The sequence below is a fragment of the Agelaius phoeniceus genome, chromosome 7, assembly GCF_051311805.1.
Source record: "Agelaius phoeniceus isolate bAgePho1 chromosome 7, bAgePho1.hap1, whole genome shotgun sequence".
Lineage (NCBI taxonomy): Eukaryota > Metazoa > Chordata > Aves > Passeriformes > Icteridae > Agelaius > Agelaius phoeniceus.
In genome coordinates, this window is record NC_135271.1 from 39,790,797 (window position 1) to 39,809,415 (window position 18,619).

Consider the following 18,619-nt stretch of genomic DNA (forward strand, 5'->3'; position numbering starts at 1 on the left):
AAAATACCTTCTTTACTGCAGTGTGTCTCTCTCATCCTGTGGACAGCTACTGCATACTATTAATGGTCCATACTTCATTATCTTTTAAGTGATACTGATCCACACCTATCAAATCCTGTGAAAGGGATTAATTTTCCTATGCTAACAAATCTTGGAAGAAATGAAATGAAGTGTTGCTTTTCATGTGGAGAGATGAAAGAAGCAATTAGAGAGCTGAATATAGGTAAATCCCACTAGAGCAGGTATTTGATCAGCTTGGTTTTACAAAATTTATTTTGATGAGTGCTGGTGTGCATATTTGTATAGACATACTTTTCCTCTGTATCATCAGAGGAGAAGAAAAAGGAAGACTGAACCAAACTTGGCTTTTGTTGCTAAATTTTATATACTGTGGCTATATGAATGTTCACAGAGTGTTTGTGCCAGTGCTTCCAGAAGTGAGACTCATTAGAGAATTGATTGGCCCACTGTCCTTGGAGTCAGGCATGCTGCAAAAGACCACTTGATACACAGTGATTAGCAACACAGAGTGCTTTAATTACGAGCTGGTGAATTGTATTAACTTGATGCTGCTCTGGTTCATCATAGCAATGCTAGCTTGATTCTTAGTAGTGCTTCCATACCTCCTGCTGGGCCAGGTTGAATTGAAAAGCCTCAGTTGGGGCTGTAGATAGATGTCCTCTACTGGAGCTAGGTCTTTCTGTTGGGTGGGGTTCCACCCCAGCTCTGATTGCTGCCATGTTTCCATACATTCTCTTTATGCTGCTCTCCTATGCAGCTGCTGTGCCCTTTGCACTCTTCACACAGGTCTTTGCAGCTGAGTAGGGGTACTGGGACAGCTGTTTAAATACCACGTGGTGAAGCATATCAGGAAGCTGCATGCTTGATTTGGAAGAACTTTCCATGGTGGAAAGTAAAATAATTCGACTTGCATATAGCTCAGGTGACAATAGTAATGGCCATGTTATCTGGGGATAACGCTCTTAGGCTTTGGTGCACTGCACATACAAGCACAGTGAGCATGGGGTGACTGCCATAAACTCAAACACAAGGAGTTCCACCTCAACATGAGGAAGAACTTGATGTTGTGGGTGGCAGAGCACTGGAACATGCTGCCCAGGGAGATTGTGGAGCCACATCTCCTCACTGGAGACCCTCAAAATCCATCTGGATGCATTCCTGTGTAACCTGCTCCGGGTCACCCTGAGCCTTGGCAGAGGGCTTGGACTCGAGGATGTCCGGAGGCCCCTTGCAACTCTGACAATTCTGTGATTCTGTATGCAATTTGATACACCTTGATGCTGGGAAGCTGATGAATAGGGAAATGATTTACCAGTGTAAAATATGATTCCTTGCTTTTCTTATGCAGCTGCTAACACAAGCAGTTAAAGCACTGAAGCATCCCTGAACTGGATCAGGACACAGGTCCAGATAGGAAGATATTTTGTCAACAGCAGCTTTTAGAAGTTGACTACAGGGTTAGTAATACCAGGGCAGCTTTGCACTGATACCTCCCTTGTTGTATGCTCACATGTTTTTACTACTCCTCATAACCTTCTCTTGACCCAAGTTCACTCTAATCTCACTGCTTCTTCTCTACTTCGTACCTCACCTGTCTTGTGGTATGCCCATCTTGCCCTCCTGTTTTCCTCTGTTCTCCACTGCTCTTGGTTGTTGAGGAGGAGGGGTTGGATGCCAGAAGATCAAAGGGCTCAAAGGAGTGAGAAAAGCCTGTGAATGGATGAGAAGAGGGAGAGAAGGGGAGAGTGTGGAGCAAGGTAGTGGGTGAAGTATGGGAGGCACAGATGCAGAAATAAGATCTGGAGCCAGAGGGCAAGAAGTGCTGGGAATGGGAAAGGTGGAGGAATGAGTTGAGTAGGAGACACAGGGAAATGGATACTTTGAGGGGCAGTAGGAAATGGGACTGCAGCAAATGGGGAGGGGTCAGATGCCTGCACAGCAGTGTAGGTCAGCAGCACGGCTTCTGTGAACTGTCTTGAGAGGCACTTTACAAACCAGGAGCTGGGAATCTCTTGGGGCACAATTGACCTTTTTGCCTTTTCTTATCTCCCACAAGATCCTGGTGTTTTGCCTCTTCACAGCCAAACCACTGCACTCTGCCTGGCACCGTCTGTCAGCCAGAGGCTGAACTGGCCCTTCTTCCAGCCCTGCCTGCCCTGAGCTGTGGTGGGTCACAGCTCCTGCTGTGGTTCCCTGCGGGACTCAGGGCGCTGCTGACGCAGAGGAGGGCGGCTCTTCCTTCTTGCATGGCTTTGGTGGTGACGGAGGTCTGGCCTCGTGATGGAGGCACCGCTGGGATGCAGAAGAGGATGTTTGTAGCCCCTCTGGCTGGGATCTCTCCCCTTCTGGAAAGCCTTGTGGAATGGGACAAAAAGTGCTAAAATACCGTTTTGTTTTGCACTGCCTTGCTGCATTTTTAAAACATTGACATTTTGCCAGTCTCCTTTTTTCCTGGGAGTTTTTAATAGTGTGGCATCCATGCTGCATAAAGGTAGCTGGTACTAACTTTTTAATGTGAATGACAACCATAATTTCTCTATTATCAAAGTCCCCTGGGTTTTCTCATAGGTTTTTATTATGGAAGTAGACAAGTACTTAGGAAAGTTGTATTGCATTCATTTTGCTAGCTGTATGTTTGTACTGTATTTATAATCCCAAGCTATTAGTTTAGAATTCTATTAAAAAGAGTAGATCGGCTGTTGTTCTGCAAAAGCTGAATCTATTCCCTTTAAAGAAAACTGAGGCTTTTCTTCAAAGAATTAACATGATATATATTTTTTCTATCAGAAGAAACTAAGTATGAACAAAGAAAGACCATTTTCACTTGGTAATGCTGAACTTACCACACTTTACTGATTTCTGAATTCTAGTAAAAGCATTACACAACTGCATAAACAAAGTAATTTTTATTCATTATTTTCAGCAGATGTTGTTTTTAGCAGTTAGTTTTGTGTTATGTTTTAGGAGTGAAAAGTCTGAAGCAAACACAAAAATGAGGTTCATTACTTGTTAATAAAGTTTGGACATTTTCTGCATTGCTGATTTTTCACCTGTGCTTTTTTTTCTTCTTTCTTTTCACTTGTGGGAAAGGAGCCATGTCAAACAGGGGTATTTACTTGCCTTTTCAGACTTAGGAAACAATGCATACATAACACAGGTCCTGAAATAATCTTCCCTGTTGTGAAAATTTGTAGCCTGACATTGTCAAATAAAAATATTTGGTTTATATAAAATATTTGTTTAAAAACACCCAAGCCCCCAAAACCATGGTCAGTGCTGAAAAGAGCAGAAGTAAATTGAAGAAATATGTTTTGGCAGCTGTTTCATTATTTTACAAATTTTCTTGGAGAGTTTTTGAATTATTCCACTGACAGGGTGGTATTGCCTTAACTGAGCAGACCAAAGACATGATAAAAAATTCTTTAAGAAGTTTTTTAGTTACAATTATATGATTATGTATTGTAAATAATATATTCCCAGGGTCAGAGAAATTGTGGCTTGCCTTGCCTTTCTCCTAGTGGTGACATTCAGAGCTATTTCATCACTTCCTGCCATAACTTTGGTTTTTTAATGCTTCTGGCTTGCATGTGCTATTGTAGCTCTGTAGCTGTGCTGTAGCTTTAATTGTGCTGCAGGAGCTTGTGATCAATGCTCCAACTTCCTCAAAAGCTGTAAATTAAGCTTTCTCATGCAGATTTTTAGTAGAGAGGGTTTTTTAGACTTTTCCTGTTTCCAGAGCTGGAGATCTGTGACTCAGCCAGAGGGAGTGATGTGTTTTAAAAGTGAGAGGTCTTCTGCTTTTTGCAAAGAATGAATGCTGGTGTTTTTCTGGAATATAGGACATCAAGTATAAGCACAGTTAGAAACTTTTTTGTTTTACTTCTTTATTTGTTGATGAGAGCCATCCCTTTTAAATGCTTCAGAAAGGTGGAGGTGTTATAAGTTTAATTAATCACATGAACCTAAAGAATTGATCAGGACCCTTAAGAAATATGATGGGTTTAGGACTCATTATAGTGCTGCAAAAGATGTCTTTTAGAATGAACTGTGTACCCTAAGTAGTGCCTGATGCATTTTAATATTCAAGTAACACTGAAACTGTTCACACAGAGAAAATTTGAAAGCTCACTTCAGTGACCTTTCCTATAAGTCACAAGACCTGCATGGATATTACATTAGTGAAGCTCTTGCAGCTCTTTATTTCCCCCTCTCACAGCAGGGATAATAAAATGAAGAAAGCTTGCACTTAGTGTCCTGCTTAGCAGATGCACTAGGCAGTATTTAATGGAGCTGCCAATCCTTGCTGCACGGTTGCTTCTTGATACTTGGTTGAGGCAAAACAAAATGCCTCTGTACTTCTTAAAAAGAAGAGTTTCATGCATTATTGAGTGGTGTGAGTAAGTACTATCAAGGTAACAACAGAACACCTTCCCTGGCAGATGCGTATAAGAATAATTGTTTTTGCTCTCTGTTGCCACAGGTAAGGCTCTGTAGTTAGTGGTGTGGTAATTGAGCCTGCTGTGCAATTGGGAGTCCTTGAAAGGAGTGGAAAGAGAAAAGAAAGTGCTTCCCTCCCCTTGTGTGGTGCTGTAAGTGCTTCAGTTGTTGGTGTTCATTCAGGAGACTTAGAGCAAAGGCTTCTTGTTGTGCACTTTCTGTCAGCTTGTAAGTGACATCCTTTCTTTAGCTTCAGAGCTAGTGAGGAGGTTTGGCCCCCAACTGCATTATTGGCCATTTTTGTTAATTGCTCTGCATCTCTCTCTATGTACGTGCTAGCACATGCCATTATGTAGATTTAATTTTATCAAATAGCAAAGATGGGTTCAATGATTCACCTGAATTTTCATGTTTTATTAGATACTGGCATTGAGAGTAGAAAGCAGCTACCTGTGGTGAGAGAAGAAAGAACAATTCATACCAGTGTTTGTTAACGTCACAGATTTAGGAAGTACTTAAATAGCTCTTTTTTGTTGTATCCCAGCACTGCACTCACCTCAGGTGAAGAGAAAACCTGATTTAACAGACTTTCTAATACTAATGGTGAGACAGGCTCCTGTTTCCCTGTGTTCATAGCCTGAATGAACAAGACAGAGGGCAGGGGGAAGCAGAAGGGAAGTGGCCTGCCCAGTTTCATATGGCATGTTGAGAGATGCAGGTCCTCCTGCCCCAGGCCAGTGCTCTCTTCTCTGAGAGATGCTCTGCAAGCATTAGCAGAGGTTCATTGCACTTGGATAAGTTGCAGATAAAAGGGATGCTTTCTGCAGTAAAATGTGTAATAACAATAATTGGCTAAAATAATTGGTCTCCTTTGAAACCAAGAAACGTGTTATTAAAGAATAGGAGATATTCTAATAAAGGGTCTAAAACTGATTCTAAAATCGTCGTTTTGATCTTCAGGCAAATACCATTCAGCTCAGCACTTTGTTTATCTGTTCAGACAAAATGTCAGCCTCTGGATTGCTGAATAGAATTTACAGCACTTGTATAAACTTGCAATGCAGATTTCTAATTTACATATTTTGCCTTTTTTCCCCATTGTTGATGTTAAACTATTAGGATGCTTCAAAATCCTTCACTGCCATGTGGAAGGAACTTTATTACTTGTAAGCTACCTTTTTGTATATCTGAAAGGTTAGATTAAGCCTGTTCAGTTCTTAAAACCAGGACTTTTTTATTTACACTACCAGATTTTTAAATCGCTGCACAAACTCTGAAATACTGCTTTGTATTTATATGAGTAGTGTGTCACCAACCATGGTTAAATCTGTGGTAGTGGAGCCAACTCTGTAAAGAATTTGCATCATTAAGTCTGTAATAACTAAATGTAGAGGTGTAGAGAGCAGGAGAATTAAGTGATACTTTCCTTGGCATATTTTTGGAGATTGATTATGTGCTTGCCTAATATGCTGGGATAATGTTAAAAACAGTACAGGTCCACTGTTGATGTGGGCCTGGCTTCATCCATGCAAATGAGATAAAGGCACCCTGCAGCCTCTTGACATCGTTGTTTTAGCTTGTTGTTCTTTCTAACAGGTGTTCTTTCTAACAAGTTCTTGTAGCTAGAGTAAACAGAAAAATAAGGACTTTAACATGCTTTAATGAATGTTGGGGAGAGGTATGTGTGGAGAAGAATAAAAATAACTTAAAAACAGGAACAGTATTTATAATACAAACCAGAGGCGAGCTGTGTAATTAGAGTGTGTACTTAAGTGTCTTGGTTTCCTTACAGTTGGGGTGCACATAAAAAAAGATGCAGCAGCTCAGGAATTGCAGAGTGGTTGTGTCATTGTTGTAATAGCTCTCAATTGCATTCTGTTTAGTTTTGTTTCTCACAATTATGTTCTGTCAGCTTCCATATCTGTTTTAGTGGTTATATGTGTTCAGTTACCTCCCTCATGATGAGCGTCTTCTCTGTGAAACACTTGACAGGCTAAATTTTGTGCTTTGAGTCTCTGAGCTATATTGTGTTTTTTTTCAAAATTCTTAACTAACCTCAGAATTTGGGAGGTATACCCTCCTTACAAGGCTGTACATGAGGATGTTTATGCAGAGTGCATGTTCCTCATCTGAGAGGTAGACTGGAAAAAAGAAAGCATGTGTATTGGCCCTCATGCTTTCAGTTTGCACACAGCCTTGCTATGTCTGTCCAACAAGCAGCAGAAATTACTTTGTCTTTGGGTCAGAACTGCTTGTTGGCATCCCTCTGTCTTCCTGATTTGGCAGGGACTTCCCTGTGGGTTCCCCTGTCAGTGCTGAGGACACTTCTGGGATGTTGGCTCTACTGAAATTCTGACCCCAATGAGAAAGTTTGTCCAAATCACAGGAACTATTTTACTTCAGCTTGTTGTGTTCGTGTACAGAGTTTGCTTTCTCAGATTTAAATTTTGCAAGTAAATCAATTTATGCAGAAATGTCAAACTCCTGCTGATAGCCTTGCTGTTAACTGGGCAGCAATTGCTGACAGATTCTGTTGCAACAGCTGTAAGATCCTATAAAGAGAAATTGCCCCTCTGAAGATCATTACCTCCTACATCTGCATTTCAAGAAATTTCTAGTACATATTTCATATGAGTATCTCAATCTGCCAACTGTTTATGTCAGACAGAAATTGGAGCAGTGTCAGGTGGAATCTGCCCTGCAATCCTCCACTAAAAGGTGGAACTGGGCTGTGTTGTGAATTAGTACAGAAAAATATCTTCTTGTGCCCTAGACAAAACTGAGGGTTTATATAGCTCTGGGTTTAATTTATTTCAGACAGGTTCTGTATGATAGAGTTTGGTTCTTACATTTTGATGCCAGAAGGATGCTGTCACCTGTCTTGCAGAATGTTTAAATAGAGTTAGCTTCATTTTCAAGCAGAAAATAAAAAGTCTCAGGTCCTAAATCTTTCCAGTTGAGATAGAGATGCTGTCTTGGCAGTGCCACATAAAGCCAGGGAAACGAATGGAAGCAGTTTGCTTCAGCTTATTTTAAAAACAGAGGTTTGAAATGGGGCAGTAAGAGAAGCATCAGCATCAAGTACTCGGGGAGAAAGGGAGGTCCAGGTTGTGATTAATAGCACCCAATGACAGAAGCAGCAGTTAATAGCACCAATGATATCTTGGCTTTCAATCCATGATTGGAGCATGCTGATAGTAAATGGTGCTGATAGCACCATGGTGGTGGGCTCAGTCACTCTATGGGCCATTCACCTAAGAGTTGGACTCAATCCTTGTGGGTCCCCTTCCACCTCAGAATTTTCTGTGAGTCTGTAATTTTGGATTAGCTACATATGACCTGGTAGTTGTTCTCTCTTGCATGCAGTGTTTGTATTTGGTTCCCAGTTTTTATTGATGCTATTCTTGAGAATGTATTTATTTTCCATTGAGTTTCCAAACACAATTTATGCCACTCGGCAATCAAGTGCCTTTGTGGAATCCGAGGCAGGCCCAATATACTGACTTTTCAATTTTATTCCATGTGTTAGCAGAAAGACTGGGACCACATCTCAGCTATGAAGTATTTTTGCATCAATGAAAAGGTTCTTTTCTTTTGGAAATTGTATTGCTTGATGCAAGGATGCCTCTTCTGAAAGAGGATTGCCACTTATCCTCCTTAATGGCTGTAGTCAATTTGGCAAAGAGCAGGCACCACGCAAGTTTTATTCACTGTGTTTAGTAGAAAGCAATTTTTTTTTGGTATTTTAATCATGGCAAAGATAATTGATGTTATGAGAGCAAGTGTTGCAGCTATTAGTATAATTTTGCTAGAATTACATTAAAAAACCAAAGATTTCTGGAGGATGTTGTGTGTGTGCCGTGCTTTCAGGATTGCCTGATAAAGGGAGCTGTTTAATTAAGCCTTTTTAAAATTATAGCTAAATGTATAGGGATATATTAAAAAGGGAGAAAAGCAGACCCATCATATGAAACAGAGAATTGGTATCCATCAAAAGAAACCCATTTAAAAATAATGCTTGAGCCATAAGGAGGGCATATAAACAAAACATAAAAACAATTCCAAGTCCAGAGAAAAATTGTGGAAGGCTTGGAGCTCAACACTTTACTTACTGAACCTAAATGTAAAAGTTGGTTTTTATAGATTAATTTCATAGAAGAAAACATCCAGGAACTGTGGTTTGTTTTGTAAAGAAGGGCAAAACAAGAACTTTGAATTTGCTTTAAATTGGGAGGAAAAGCACAATTTAACAGTGAATTGTTGAAACAGCTAATGCAATTGGTGAGTTTTAAATTTCCTGGTGTGTGTGGACCAAGACAGACTTTTACATTCTGTTTCCTCTTAGCTAGATATGTTTTAGTCAAAATGATGGGGAAGTCAAGCAAATGCTTTCAGTTCAGTGTCAGAAGGAACAATTTGTGCTTTCAGCCTGGTCTTTAAAAACTGTGAAAAAGGGCAGGAGGCTGATGTCACATGTTTCTACTCAGAGCCTTGCTGTACTTGGTATTTGTGAGAACTGATTTTGCTATCTGCAGGGGAAGTTAGGAAACCCCTCAAATGTTACTGCATCTAAGAGCAGGGTGTGTGAGCTGTATGAGGGAAATCAGTGCTGCCATGCCACGGGAAGGGCTGAATCCAGCAGCCTTTCCTCTGGCCAAACTTCTATTAAAAATAAAGGAGGAAGGTGAAAACTTGTCTGTTCTGCCCATCCAACTGGGATTTCCCCTAGGATGAATGCTTCATTGTAGGGGGGAAACCAAACTCAAAAGGTGTGTGCCTTGTGTGTGATGCTCTGAGCTAGAAGAGGCTGCTTGCAGTGCTCTGTAGCAGTAGTGGGGAACTGAGGGAGCTGCTGTGCTGGGCTCAGGTGGGGGATGCTAAGGAATGAGTTAATCACATTCTCCTGGTGAATCACAAACTAATATATAAATTGTTGGAATTAGGACAGCAGCATAGTTTTTTAAGTTTCTTATTAAACTGGGCATAATAATTCACTCGTTGGGTTACAAGTCAGTAATGTGGGGCGTGGGGGAATGCATTTTCTTTTCATATACTTTGAAAAGCATCTTGAAAGTAAGGCATGCTGGAGGAGTTGTGGGGGATGAGCACCCACATTCTGAATGCTCTTGCTTGATGTTGCTATGAGGGAGCTGAAGAGCAGCTGGGTGCCACTGGCAGCTGCTGCCCACATGTTCCAGCATGGAGGGGTTCTGCTTCTGCTCTGTGTTGGGCTGTGGATGGTGGGGATTGTGTCTTGAGAGTTTGTTAAGTCTGTGATAGTGGCCAGAGTTTGGAGACAGTTGTTTTAAAAAGAAATATGAAACAGCAAATGCAGCATTGACTGCTGAAGTCATAAAGCAGATGGTGTTATGAGCCACAGGAGGGTTAAACAGTTGGACAGTATCGACTGTTACACTCATAAATGATAATTAAAACATCCTTTTTATTACTGACTCAATTTCTGCTGCTAGCTTGGACTTTTCTGTTGCTGTCAATGAAGTTTGGCTGTTCTGGACAAAGCCATAGTTTGCTGAAGAGCCATTGCCACCTGTGAGGCCCAGAAACCTCCTGCAAGAAGAGGATGGGAAGGAGCAGCTAAGGAGACAAGGTGTATAGAACACAAACCTTCACCCACTGGCAGAAAATCTTGTTTAAAGGAATTTCTTCCCCTTTCAGCCATGTGTCAGAAATCTCTGATAGAAAGGGATAGAAACTGAATGATGAATTTTAAGAAGCTGTACCCTCCTCCCTCCCTCCAATTTCTGCTTGCATTTACAGGGTAGAATTAATGAAGTTAATTACATCTACACAAAATCTCTTGGTTGAGTGAATTTCTTAGATCTTTAAAGTAGAGACATAATTTTCTGCAAGGTTCACAGGCTGTTTTTCAAGCTTGGTTGGTTGCTTTGGTTTATAGTCCCCATGATGCATGGTTGCTATCTTTAAGCACTCTAGGGTGCACCTTTTAGAGTAATACAAGATGTCTAATTCAATGTAGCAACAACTGCAGCATTCAAAACAAAAATACTGAAATATCTAAAAAGACTGGTTTCTGACAAAGATAAAAAAGAGTTAAAATGTAAAGCAAAATAAGAGGGTGAGGTGCTTAGAGAGTAAAAATATATTGTGTAATTAGCAAAGCAAATGTCTAATATGCTGCTTGTCTGAAAGTCTTTTGTGCACTTTGGTGTCATCATTTTCAACATGCAGCATTAACCGAAGGAATGTTCAGGGTGTGTTTACATGTTAAGGTGGAAACAGAAAAAAAGGACAAAGAATAATCTGGGTAATCAAAACATTTTAAAGGGATACCTTACAGTAAATAGTATTCAAGATTAGGACTTCAGAGAATTAAGAGATCAGTCATACATGATTGTGAAGCTTTAACAGAAAATTTTACTTTAAAATTTTCTACACATGAGGTTGACATTAAAGATAGGCCTGAATTTAAAGCTGGAGGCAAACTTCAGCATCTAATTAATTTTTTTTACCAAATTGCATGTTGCAGGTTTTTTTTTTTAAGGAAATTTCTGTGGAGATTCAATTTGAAACTTCCTTGGTTTGCAAATCTTTTGATTTAGGGATTTTCTTAAAAATTAGAAATCAAGTAGGAGTTTTTTTATATGGCAACACTCATTTTATGTGTCGTGGTGATTTAAATTTAAATTTCTGTTTCCCATTTACAGCTGTGTACTGAGCTTGTCCCTGGCTTGCACTTCAAGCAGGGCCCCATGAGCAGGACCCTCCATGCTGTCCTTGTCCTTGTGTCTCTTGAAAGGCAGAATGCACTGTGTTTTGTGCAATGTAGTTCAAGAAGAGCCTAGTTTACATGGAAAATAAGGTGGTGTGTACATTACTAGAGCTTCCCTGAAAAATTTCAATAGCATTTTCTAATGGAAAACATCAGTTTTTTCAGATAAAAGATTTGTATTTCAATTTTTCACCAATAAAGTTCCAATGCTTGCTGCATACAAATTTTCATTATATACAAAAGCAGTGCTAACAAAGATTAATTTCTAAGAAGAAAAGGCAGAAGCAGCATGTATGCAAGGTAGATATGCATAATTGCCCCAGCACAGCACAGGCAGTATGGCAGTGTGGAGTTAAATGTCACATGAAGACTGGTGGTGACCTAGCAAACACATGAACATGAGGGTTTTGAACAGCCTTATTAAAGGGGCATTTATTTAGGGCTCTCTGAACACACTTGAAAAACCAGTTTAACAGCAGCATTTGCTGGTTGAGCACAGTCAAGCAGCTAAGTTGGGGGAGGCGTTGGGAAATCCTACCAGGAAAAAATATTTTTGGTTGATGATACTTCTTCAGGGCATCAGGGATGTGAAGTGTCCATTGGAGTCACATCACTGCAGCTGGCATTCCTTGTGCTAATGACTGGGCCTTACCAAAGGAAGTCTCACTTCCCTTTTAGAAAACCTGCAACTTAACTTACTTACTTATTTTTGTTTGGGTTGTCTTGGGCAATGCTGGTTGATAGAGAAACTTATTTTAGGTTTGGTTTGTGCAGTGTCCAGTACCAGGAGCTGCATACCCATGAGTGAGGTTCATTAAGAACTGTCACAATATGAGCAAAATTATGTCTCACCCAGTAAAATCACATTTCAGTAAAATACAAGGAGACAAAATATTTAATGCAACTATTGCTTGAATTGTACTGATTACAGGAGTCACTAACAGAGGGAACACTCCTCTGAAGATAGGCAGCTTTAGAAAGAATCAAAGTCATTTGTTTGATAGGTGACTTATCATAGGACATGTTCTTCTACCATCTGTTTTTTGGGTAATTACTAGTTTTACCTAAATGTAAGAGGTAAATGTTTGTCATCATTAATAATTTTCATTATATTCTACTAAGAACATGGAAGCCCTTTATTTTCTATTTGTTGCTGTGAAATTGTTTCGAAATTTACAACTTCACAGATGCTGACTCTCTCTATGGTTTTTAATTGTGAGTATTTATGATTTTGGTGTTTTGCAAGATTTTGGAGCTTAAGCCCCTCAGCTGTCACTGTTCTCTGCTGCTGATGGAAACACCTTAACAGCAGCAAACAAACTGCTGGCAAAAGGAATTGCAGCATGAAGATAAGGTTGTTTCTAATCTAAGAGCTTCTCAGTTGAAAATTGCACGAGGGAAAAACATATTCAAGGAATCAGTCAATTGTGGCTTTTCTCTAATGTACGATATTTACAACCTCTGACAGTTGGACCTGAGAGCAGCAAAAATCTGCCCTAATTGCAAGGACTGCAAAAAAATACTTGTACTTCTTTTCCCCTGAATAAATGGTGTTTCTTTGGGATGAAATGCATATCTGCATTATGAAAGAAAACAATAACAGTGCTGTGTCTGTGCTTGTTAAGTGGTTGGAGAAGAATGAGCAAGTCCAGATTTTTCTTTGCGTCTGTGTAGATTTCAGATAACACAGTAGAGCATGTTCCCCAATGCCTCTAATTCCAAAGGGAATATTGTACATTTTGATGATACTTTTATTATTACTTTTCACTTCCAAGAATGTCTGTGTAGATTTTGGATACACTCCTGTGTGTTGCCATGCCAAGAGTAAGCTTTTGTAATTCTGGAGTGCAAGTGTAGAAAATAACTCAGGATTTCAGAATGTGTCTGGAGTTTATATCAGCACCAAAGTGCTTATGATTTGAAAGAAATGTGTTATTTCTGTGAAACTGCATGTAAATATAGATATATAAAAACAATGTTTCTTTTGCAACATTACTGATTTAACTTGTAAAATACTGTTATTTTTTTCATCTTAGGTCTGAGGGTAACAGTGTTACTAACATCATCCCTCATGGTATTGGGAGCTGGCCTCAGATGTGTTCCAGTTTCAGACCTAGAAATTAGGAAAAAGTAAGTCAATTAATTATTTTTAATACATGTATTTTATTCTTTCTGCTAATATAATTTTTGCTGCTACTACAAAGAAATGTTAGTACCAATTTTTTGTATGAAGTTGATATACCAAATGTTTGTTGTGTGGCCATGGGTTTACATGCTTCTTTGCTTCTTAAATGGATTTTTCTAGTCCTTCTTCTCCATAGTATCTGAAGATCAGAAAACCCTTTACAAGCTTGAGTTAATTTACTCTCACCCCATCCTGCATAACTAATATTAATTTGCTTTGCAAATAAGGAGCTAGAGATTTCTTGATGTTCAGAAACTGGCCCAAGATCACACAGGGAGCCATTCCTGAACCCCCAAAAATAAGTAATTTGTATGCAAATGTTAAATAATTAGTTCATTTTCTCATGTGAATGCATGGGATCATGCCGTGAGACAGATGTATTTGTGCAAAATGGCTTTTTTCATGTAGTCTCTTCCAGTCCATGTTTCAAAGTAGCCTTGTACTTTTTCTGCAGTGATTTTCTGCTTTACAAATTTGTGATAGAAACAGATTCCTTCCTAAAAATCCCACAAACGAAACAATTTAATTATTCCATCAACATACCCTGAATAGAGGAATCATCAGTAAGTTCAGCAGCACTGCTTGTTTTGTACAGCCAGGGAACATGGATCATTTGTTCACTTAACTTTCTTTTGCCTCTTAGTGTGAAGGAGGTGGGAGTATGCAGGCGTTAATACTCTTTCCTGCTACTTTGAAAAAGCAGCAGCTCTGGTTCTTTGCTAGTTATGCTTGCATAATATGTAAACACTAAGGAAAGATCTTACAAATAAAATGTTTTATGTGAGTTGGGTTTTTTCCACTTGAATTCTAGTCCGATTGAATTCTACCACGAAGTTGTGGTATTACTTCAGCAAGTTATTTGGGCTTGGAGGGGTTTTGTTGGTTTTTTTTCCCCTTAGTACTGTTTAACCTGAAAATCAGCTTGGGCACCTTTTAAGCTGAGAAAGAAAATGTTCAGTGTGAAGTTGAAAGCTGATGACTGGGTACCATGGATAAAACAAAGAAGGAGGTTCAGAGAGAGAACTGAGAATGTAAAAAACACATGAATTGTAATACTAGCCCTGATAAGTAAACTAAGAGCAGAGTGTCAGGTATGAAATCATGCACTTTCAGTTCTTAGGTGCTTAGTGAGCATACAAGGAAGCACTCAAGGTGCTCCTGATGTTGGTTGCCTCGTGTTGCCCATTTTGACAGGGTCTTCAAGGACTCTGTAAGCAGGGCAGGCTGCACTAACCATATTGTGCTACCCTTCACAGTGACCCTTTTGAGGAAAATGTCCTGTTTGGATGGCCAGGAAGAGCTGTCCTTATTTTACCCTTGGTCTACATTTTATTAAATGTCAAGGGGTGCTCGACATTAAATTTGTTCATTCTCATCAGTCTTGGGTTGAATATCAATAGCTTTTAAATAGGACATGTGGTTTAAATGCAATGAAAGGTGGTGGTTTATGTAGCTTTTCATTTATGATGTATGCCAGAAGACATGTGCTGCCCTAGGCGTTACCAAAACAAGGATGAAGACTATAAATACCTGAGAAGATGAAAATTCCCAGTTGAGATTTGGATGTGAGGTATCATTTGGGGAGTGGAAAGAAGAGTTTCCACCTTTAAATAAGATTTTCCAGGGTAGCTGCAGAAAGCAGGCCTAGGAAAGCAATGAAATACATAACTAAGGAGAAACATTCAGGGAACAATGAAAGGCTTTGGACTCTATAGAGTCTGATGAGTGAGATGTATAAAATATGATGTTAAAATTTATTGAAAACTATATAGGGGAAAAAAGAGTATGAACAGAATACTGATGGAAAAGGTTAATAATTTCATAGATTCATGCTGTGAAAATATGTATCATCTCCAGCTGAAACTGATAAATTTGCCTACTTATCCTACTCCCAAAAAAGAAATTTGCCAGAATTGTAGATCTCCATGAGGAAGTAGCTTGATCTTTTACGCAGTTTGATTTAAAAAAATCTACCAAGTATTAATTACGGCCATCTGTGGGAAGCAAAAGAATGGTTTTCAGTGAAGTTTCTTGAGACTTTGTAAATTATTGTACAGACCATGTGATGCTATACTGTGTAACTTCCATTGTTTTGTGGGTTAAGGCTTAAGGCCAGGTTTCATCCATTCTTTGAAGTGATACCAAGTAAAATAATTTTTTTTTTTGAGATGAGCATTATTGCTTGATGCATTAGCCACAACTGGCTGAGCGCCAAATTATGCACTTATTCTGAATGTGTCTATATGTTAATACAAGTATTTGAATGTTACAGAGCCTGTCAGAGAGACAAGATCACTTGCAAGCTAATTGGAAGCATTTCAGAAGCCAGTGTAACTGGAATTTCTTGAAATCTTTTGTGTGTTTTGTAGTGTGTTCCTTCAGCCTGAGAGTAATCTGTGGGAATATGCTGAAGATTTCCATGGGACAATGCTGTCTGAGTTAATATACATAAAATTATAAGAATGTCCATGAGGTTTGTAGGGCTTAGACTGGGGGTTTTGTGCTTTGTAGCTCCCTAAGCTCTTGTGATTAACATTAAGGAGAGCTACTAAAGCCCACCCCCTCTCAGAGCAATCATAGACATAAGGAAACCCCTGTTAAGACTGGCATTAATCCTGGCTGCTTTATGCTCCTTATCTCAAACAGACCTGTAATATCCAAGTGTATTCTTAATCCCCTTTCTAGTCCATAATTATTTTTTTGGTTGTAGTTTGTAATATCAGACTAAGACCATGCCCAGTCCTCCAAGTCATATTTTAAACATGGACCTTAACCTCTCTTTTCAGTACATTTGATATGCATTATGCATATGAGGCTAAATTCAAGTTGCACATTTCATTGTGTCTCTTGAAGCAGCTGTGAATTTTCTATGGTGAATTTTTGTTCTCTGACAGTGTGTGACCTAAAATTGTACTGGAAATCCATGCCAGAACTGCCTAAATTCAGTGCAGGCAAAGTGGGAGTACATGGTGAAAATGTTAAAGTGTGAACTTGCATGTCAGATGGAGGATCCATCCTTTAAATGGACTAATAAAGTCCCTCTCGTGTACACATAGGCTTTTACCTGTTTCCCTCACCAACCCAGTAATCTATGAGGTTAATGAGTCTATCATACAAGGATGTTAAAAAGAATTTTTCTTAGGTACCATGTGCTTCTGGGTTTGTCAAATGTGCCAGATATATGACAGTAAATTTGACCCCAAATTTATTATTCCTCTTTAAATGTTATGAAAACTTCATTTGCCACACCTGTTTATTTAGTTCATAGTTAATATACATTATATAGAACATAAAGGAAAAAGAGATGTTACCAAATTGTACCTTTCCCAAATCTTCTTCCCTTCCCTGGAGGTTACCAGAACATCACCAATGCTTTTTTGCCTGCATTTTGTCCAGTCCTTTCCTTTCTGACACTTACTTGTCACTGAGTAAATATTTTCATTGGACTCTTTTGGGATTTGATTATTTTATCCTGAACACCAACATTACTCAGAGACCATTTTTTTATAGACTAAATCAGAGTTGTTTTTTCTCCTCCACATAGCACTTCATATTTACCTTGTGTTCTGTGTTTAGGAATAGATTTACATACGTCTTAGGTCTTAAATCTAGGCAAAAAGCTGTATGAGCTGAAATGTGTAAAAGAAGGAAATAAAATTAAGAAATCAGCCCACAGCCATAAAACTTTGGCTTTTAAGACTGATTGTGTGATGTAAGACTTCTTAAAATGTTTTGAAAGGCCGGATAATTAAAGACATGGAAGTAAAGGATGTAACATAATTTGTCATTTGTATTGAACACATTAATTAAGCAATTTATTAGAACTTCTTACGCTGTGGGCTGGTAGTGTTTGTCCTTCACATTAGATTTCACAACAGAGAAGCAGTTACTGAGGACCTTGAATCATGGCAGTGAGAGGATGCTCCTTGGCAGTAAGTACCATTAAAATGTTTGCTGGGAATCCAGCAAAAAACAAAGAGAATTGCGGTGGAAAGAGAGTGGTTGTTTACACAGTCATTTATAGGAGAGACACCAATAGCTGGTAGATCCTGTAAATGGGTCTTTTTGTTAATATTAATAGTTCTTAGGATTTTGAATATTTCTCTTTTATATATATATTGTTGTGAACTTTGAAGATTCACTCTTAGCACATCTTTAGTACATTTTGGTTCTATTAGCTAGTTGCAACCTAGTTTGAATTTTACTTTTGTTAGACTTACCCTTTAATAATTCCACATTTTCCCCTTTTCTGTTGCTTAAAGCCTAAAGAATTAGTGAGATCATCTGATTATTTGTCTTTTCTGATCCTAAGGCTGCCATAAGACACTATTCTTATGCATGAAATATGCAGAGGAGCATCTTGGAAGAGGTTATTTCAGTAAAGGAAAGAGGAACTAGAATTCCTGTATTCTCTGGTAATACTGAACACACTTCTGTGCTCAAAAAAGCCCAAACAGTCCAAATTGGAGCATCTGTAGAGAAGAGGAATTAAAGTGTTCTAGGGAATGAGAAGAGCCTGTTAGGAGAGGAAGGTAGACAAATCAGCCTGTAAGGAATTAAGACAGAGTGTGCTGAGTGTTTTGTGCTCCCTGCCTCACTGGGGAAGAGAAATGAAAAAAGGATTTAATCTAAAGTGAGGGTCTGGGAGTAGAAAGATGAATAAACATACCTGTTTGTGTGCTGTAGCTCAGCATGCAGAGGGGGAAGACATTAAAATTGAGCACTTGCCTGGTGCTTTTGGTGCTGATTTGTGCTGCAGTCCTGGGTTAATCCATGGCATCAGAAAAATAGGAAAGTGGGGAAAAAAGGAAACAGGTCATTCATGAGTAGGTTCACGTTGGGGAACCTACTCCTATTAAAAATATTAACATTTTTTATGCCTCTGTAATGTAACAGTTTTTCTTGTTTTTATTACTTCCACCAGCTTCATCTTGTACACAGGGTTTATTTTTTAACCTCTGTTCCAAAGCATTTGTTTTAGATTAGAGGTCCTGTATTCTTAAGTGGTTATGATTTTTTCCAGCTTTGCTTATTTGTTGATGGTGGTGGGGGTGATTTAGTGTCCCTCTGGCTGCCCAGTGGTCCCGCCTGCCACTGCTCGGGCCACGTGTCCTGTGATGCACCAGCAGCTCCTGATCAGCTTGGGGGGCAGCCAAATTGGCTCCTCCTTCAGCTGGATCAGCCCTGGTGGAACAAGGAGATGACTTGATAACTCTGGTCATAAA

At 39.2% G+C, this 18,619-nt stretch overlaps 1 protein-coding gene across 1 annotated transcript in view; it reads left to right on the forward strand.

Moving 5' to 3' along the window:
* Positions 1-18,619, forward strand: part of SLC49A4 (solute carrier family 49 member 4) — a 71,571-nt gene that overhangs the window by 6,970 nt on the left and 45,982 nt on the right. Inside the window, exon 2 of the mRNA XM_054636436.2 lies at positions 13,246-13,339. Within this exon, the coding sequence (XP_054492411.1) occupies positions 13,246-13,339 (94 nt within the window). The remainder of the gene's footprint in view (positions 1-13,245; positions 13,340-18,619) is intronic.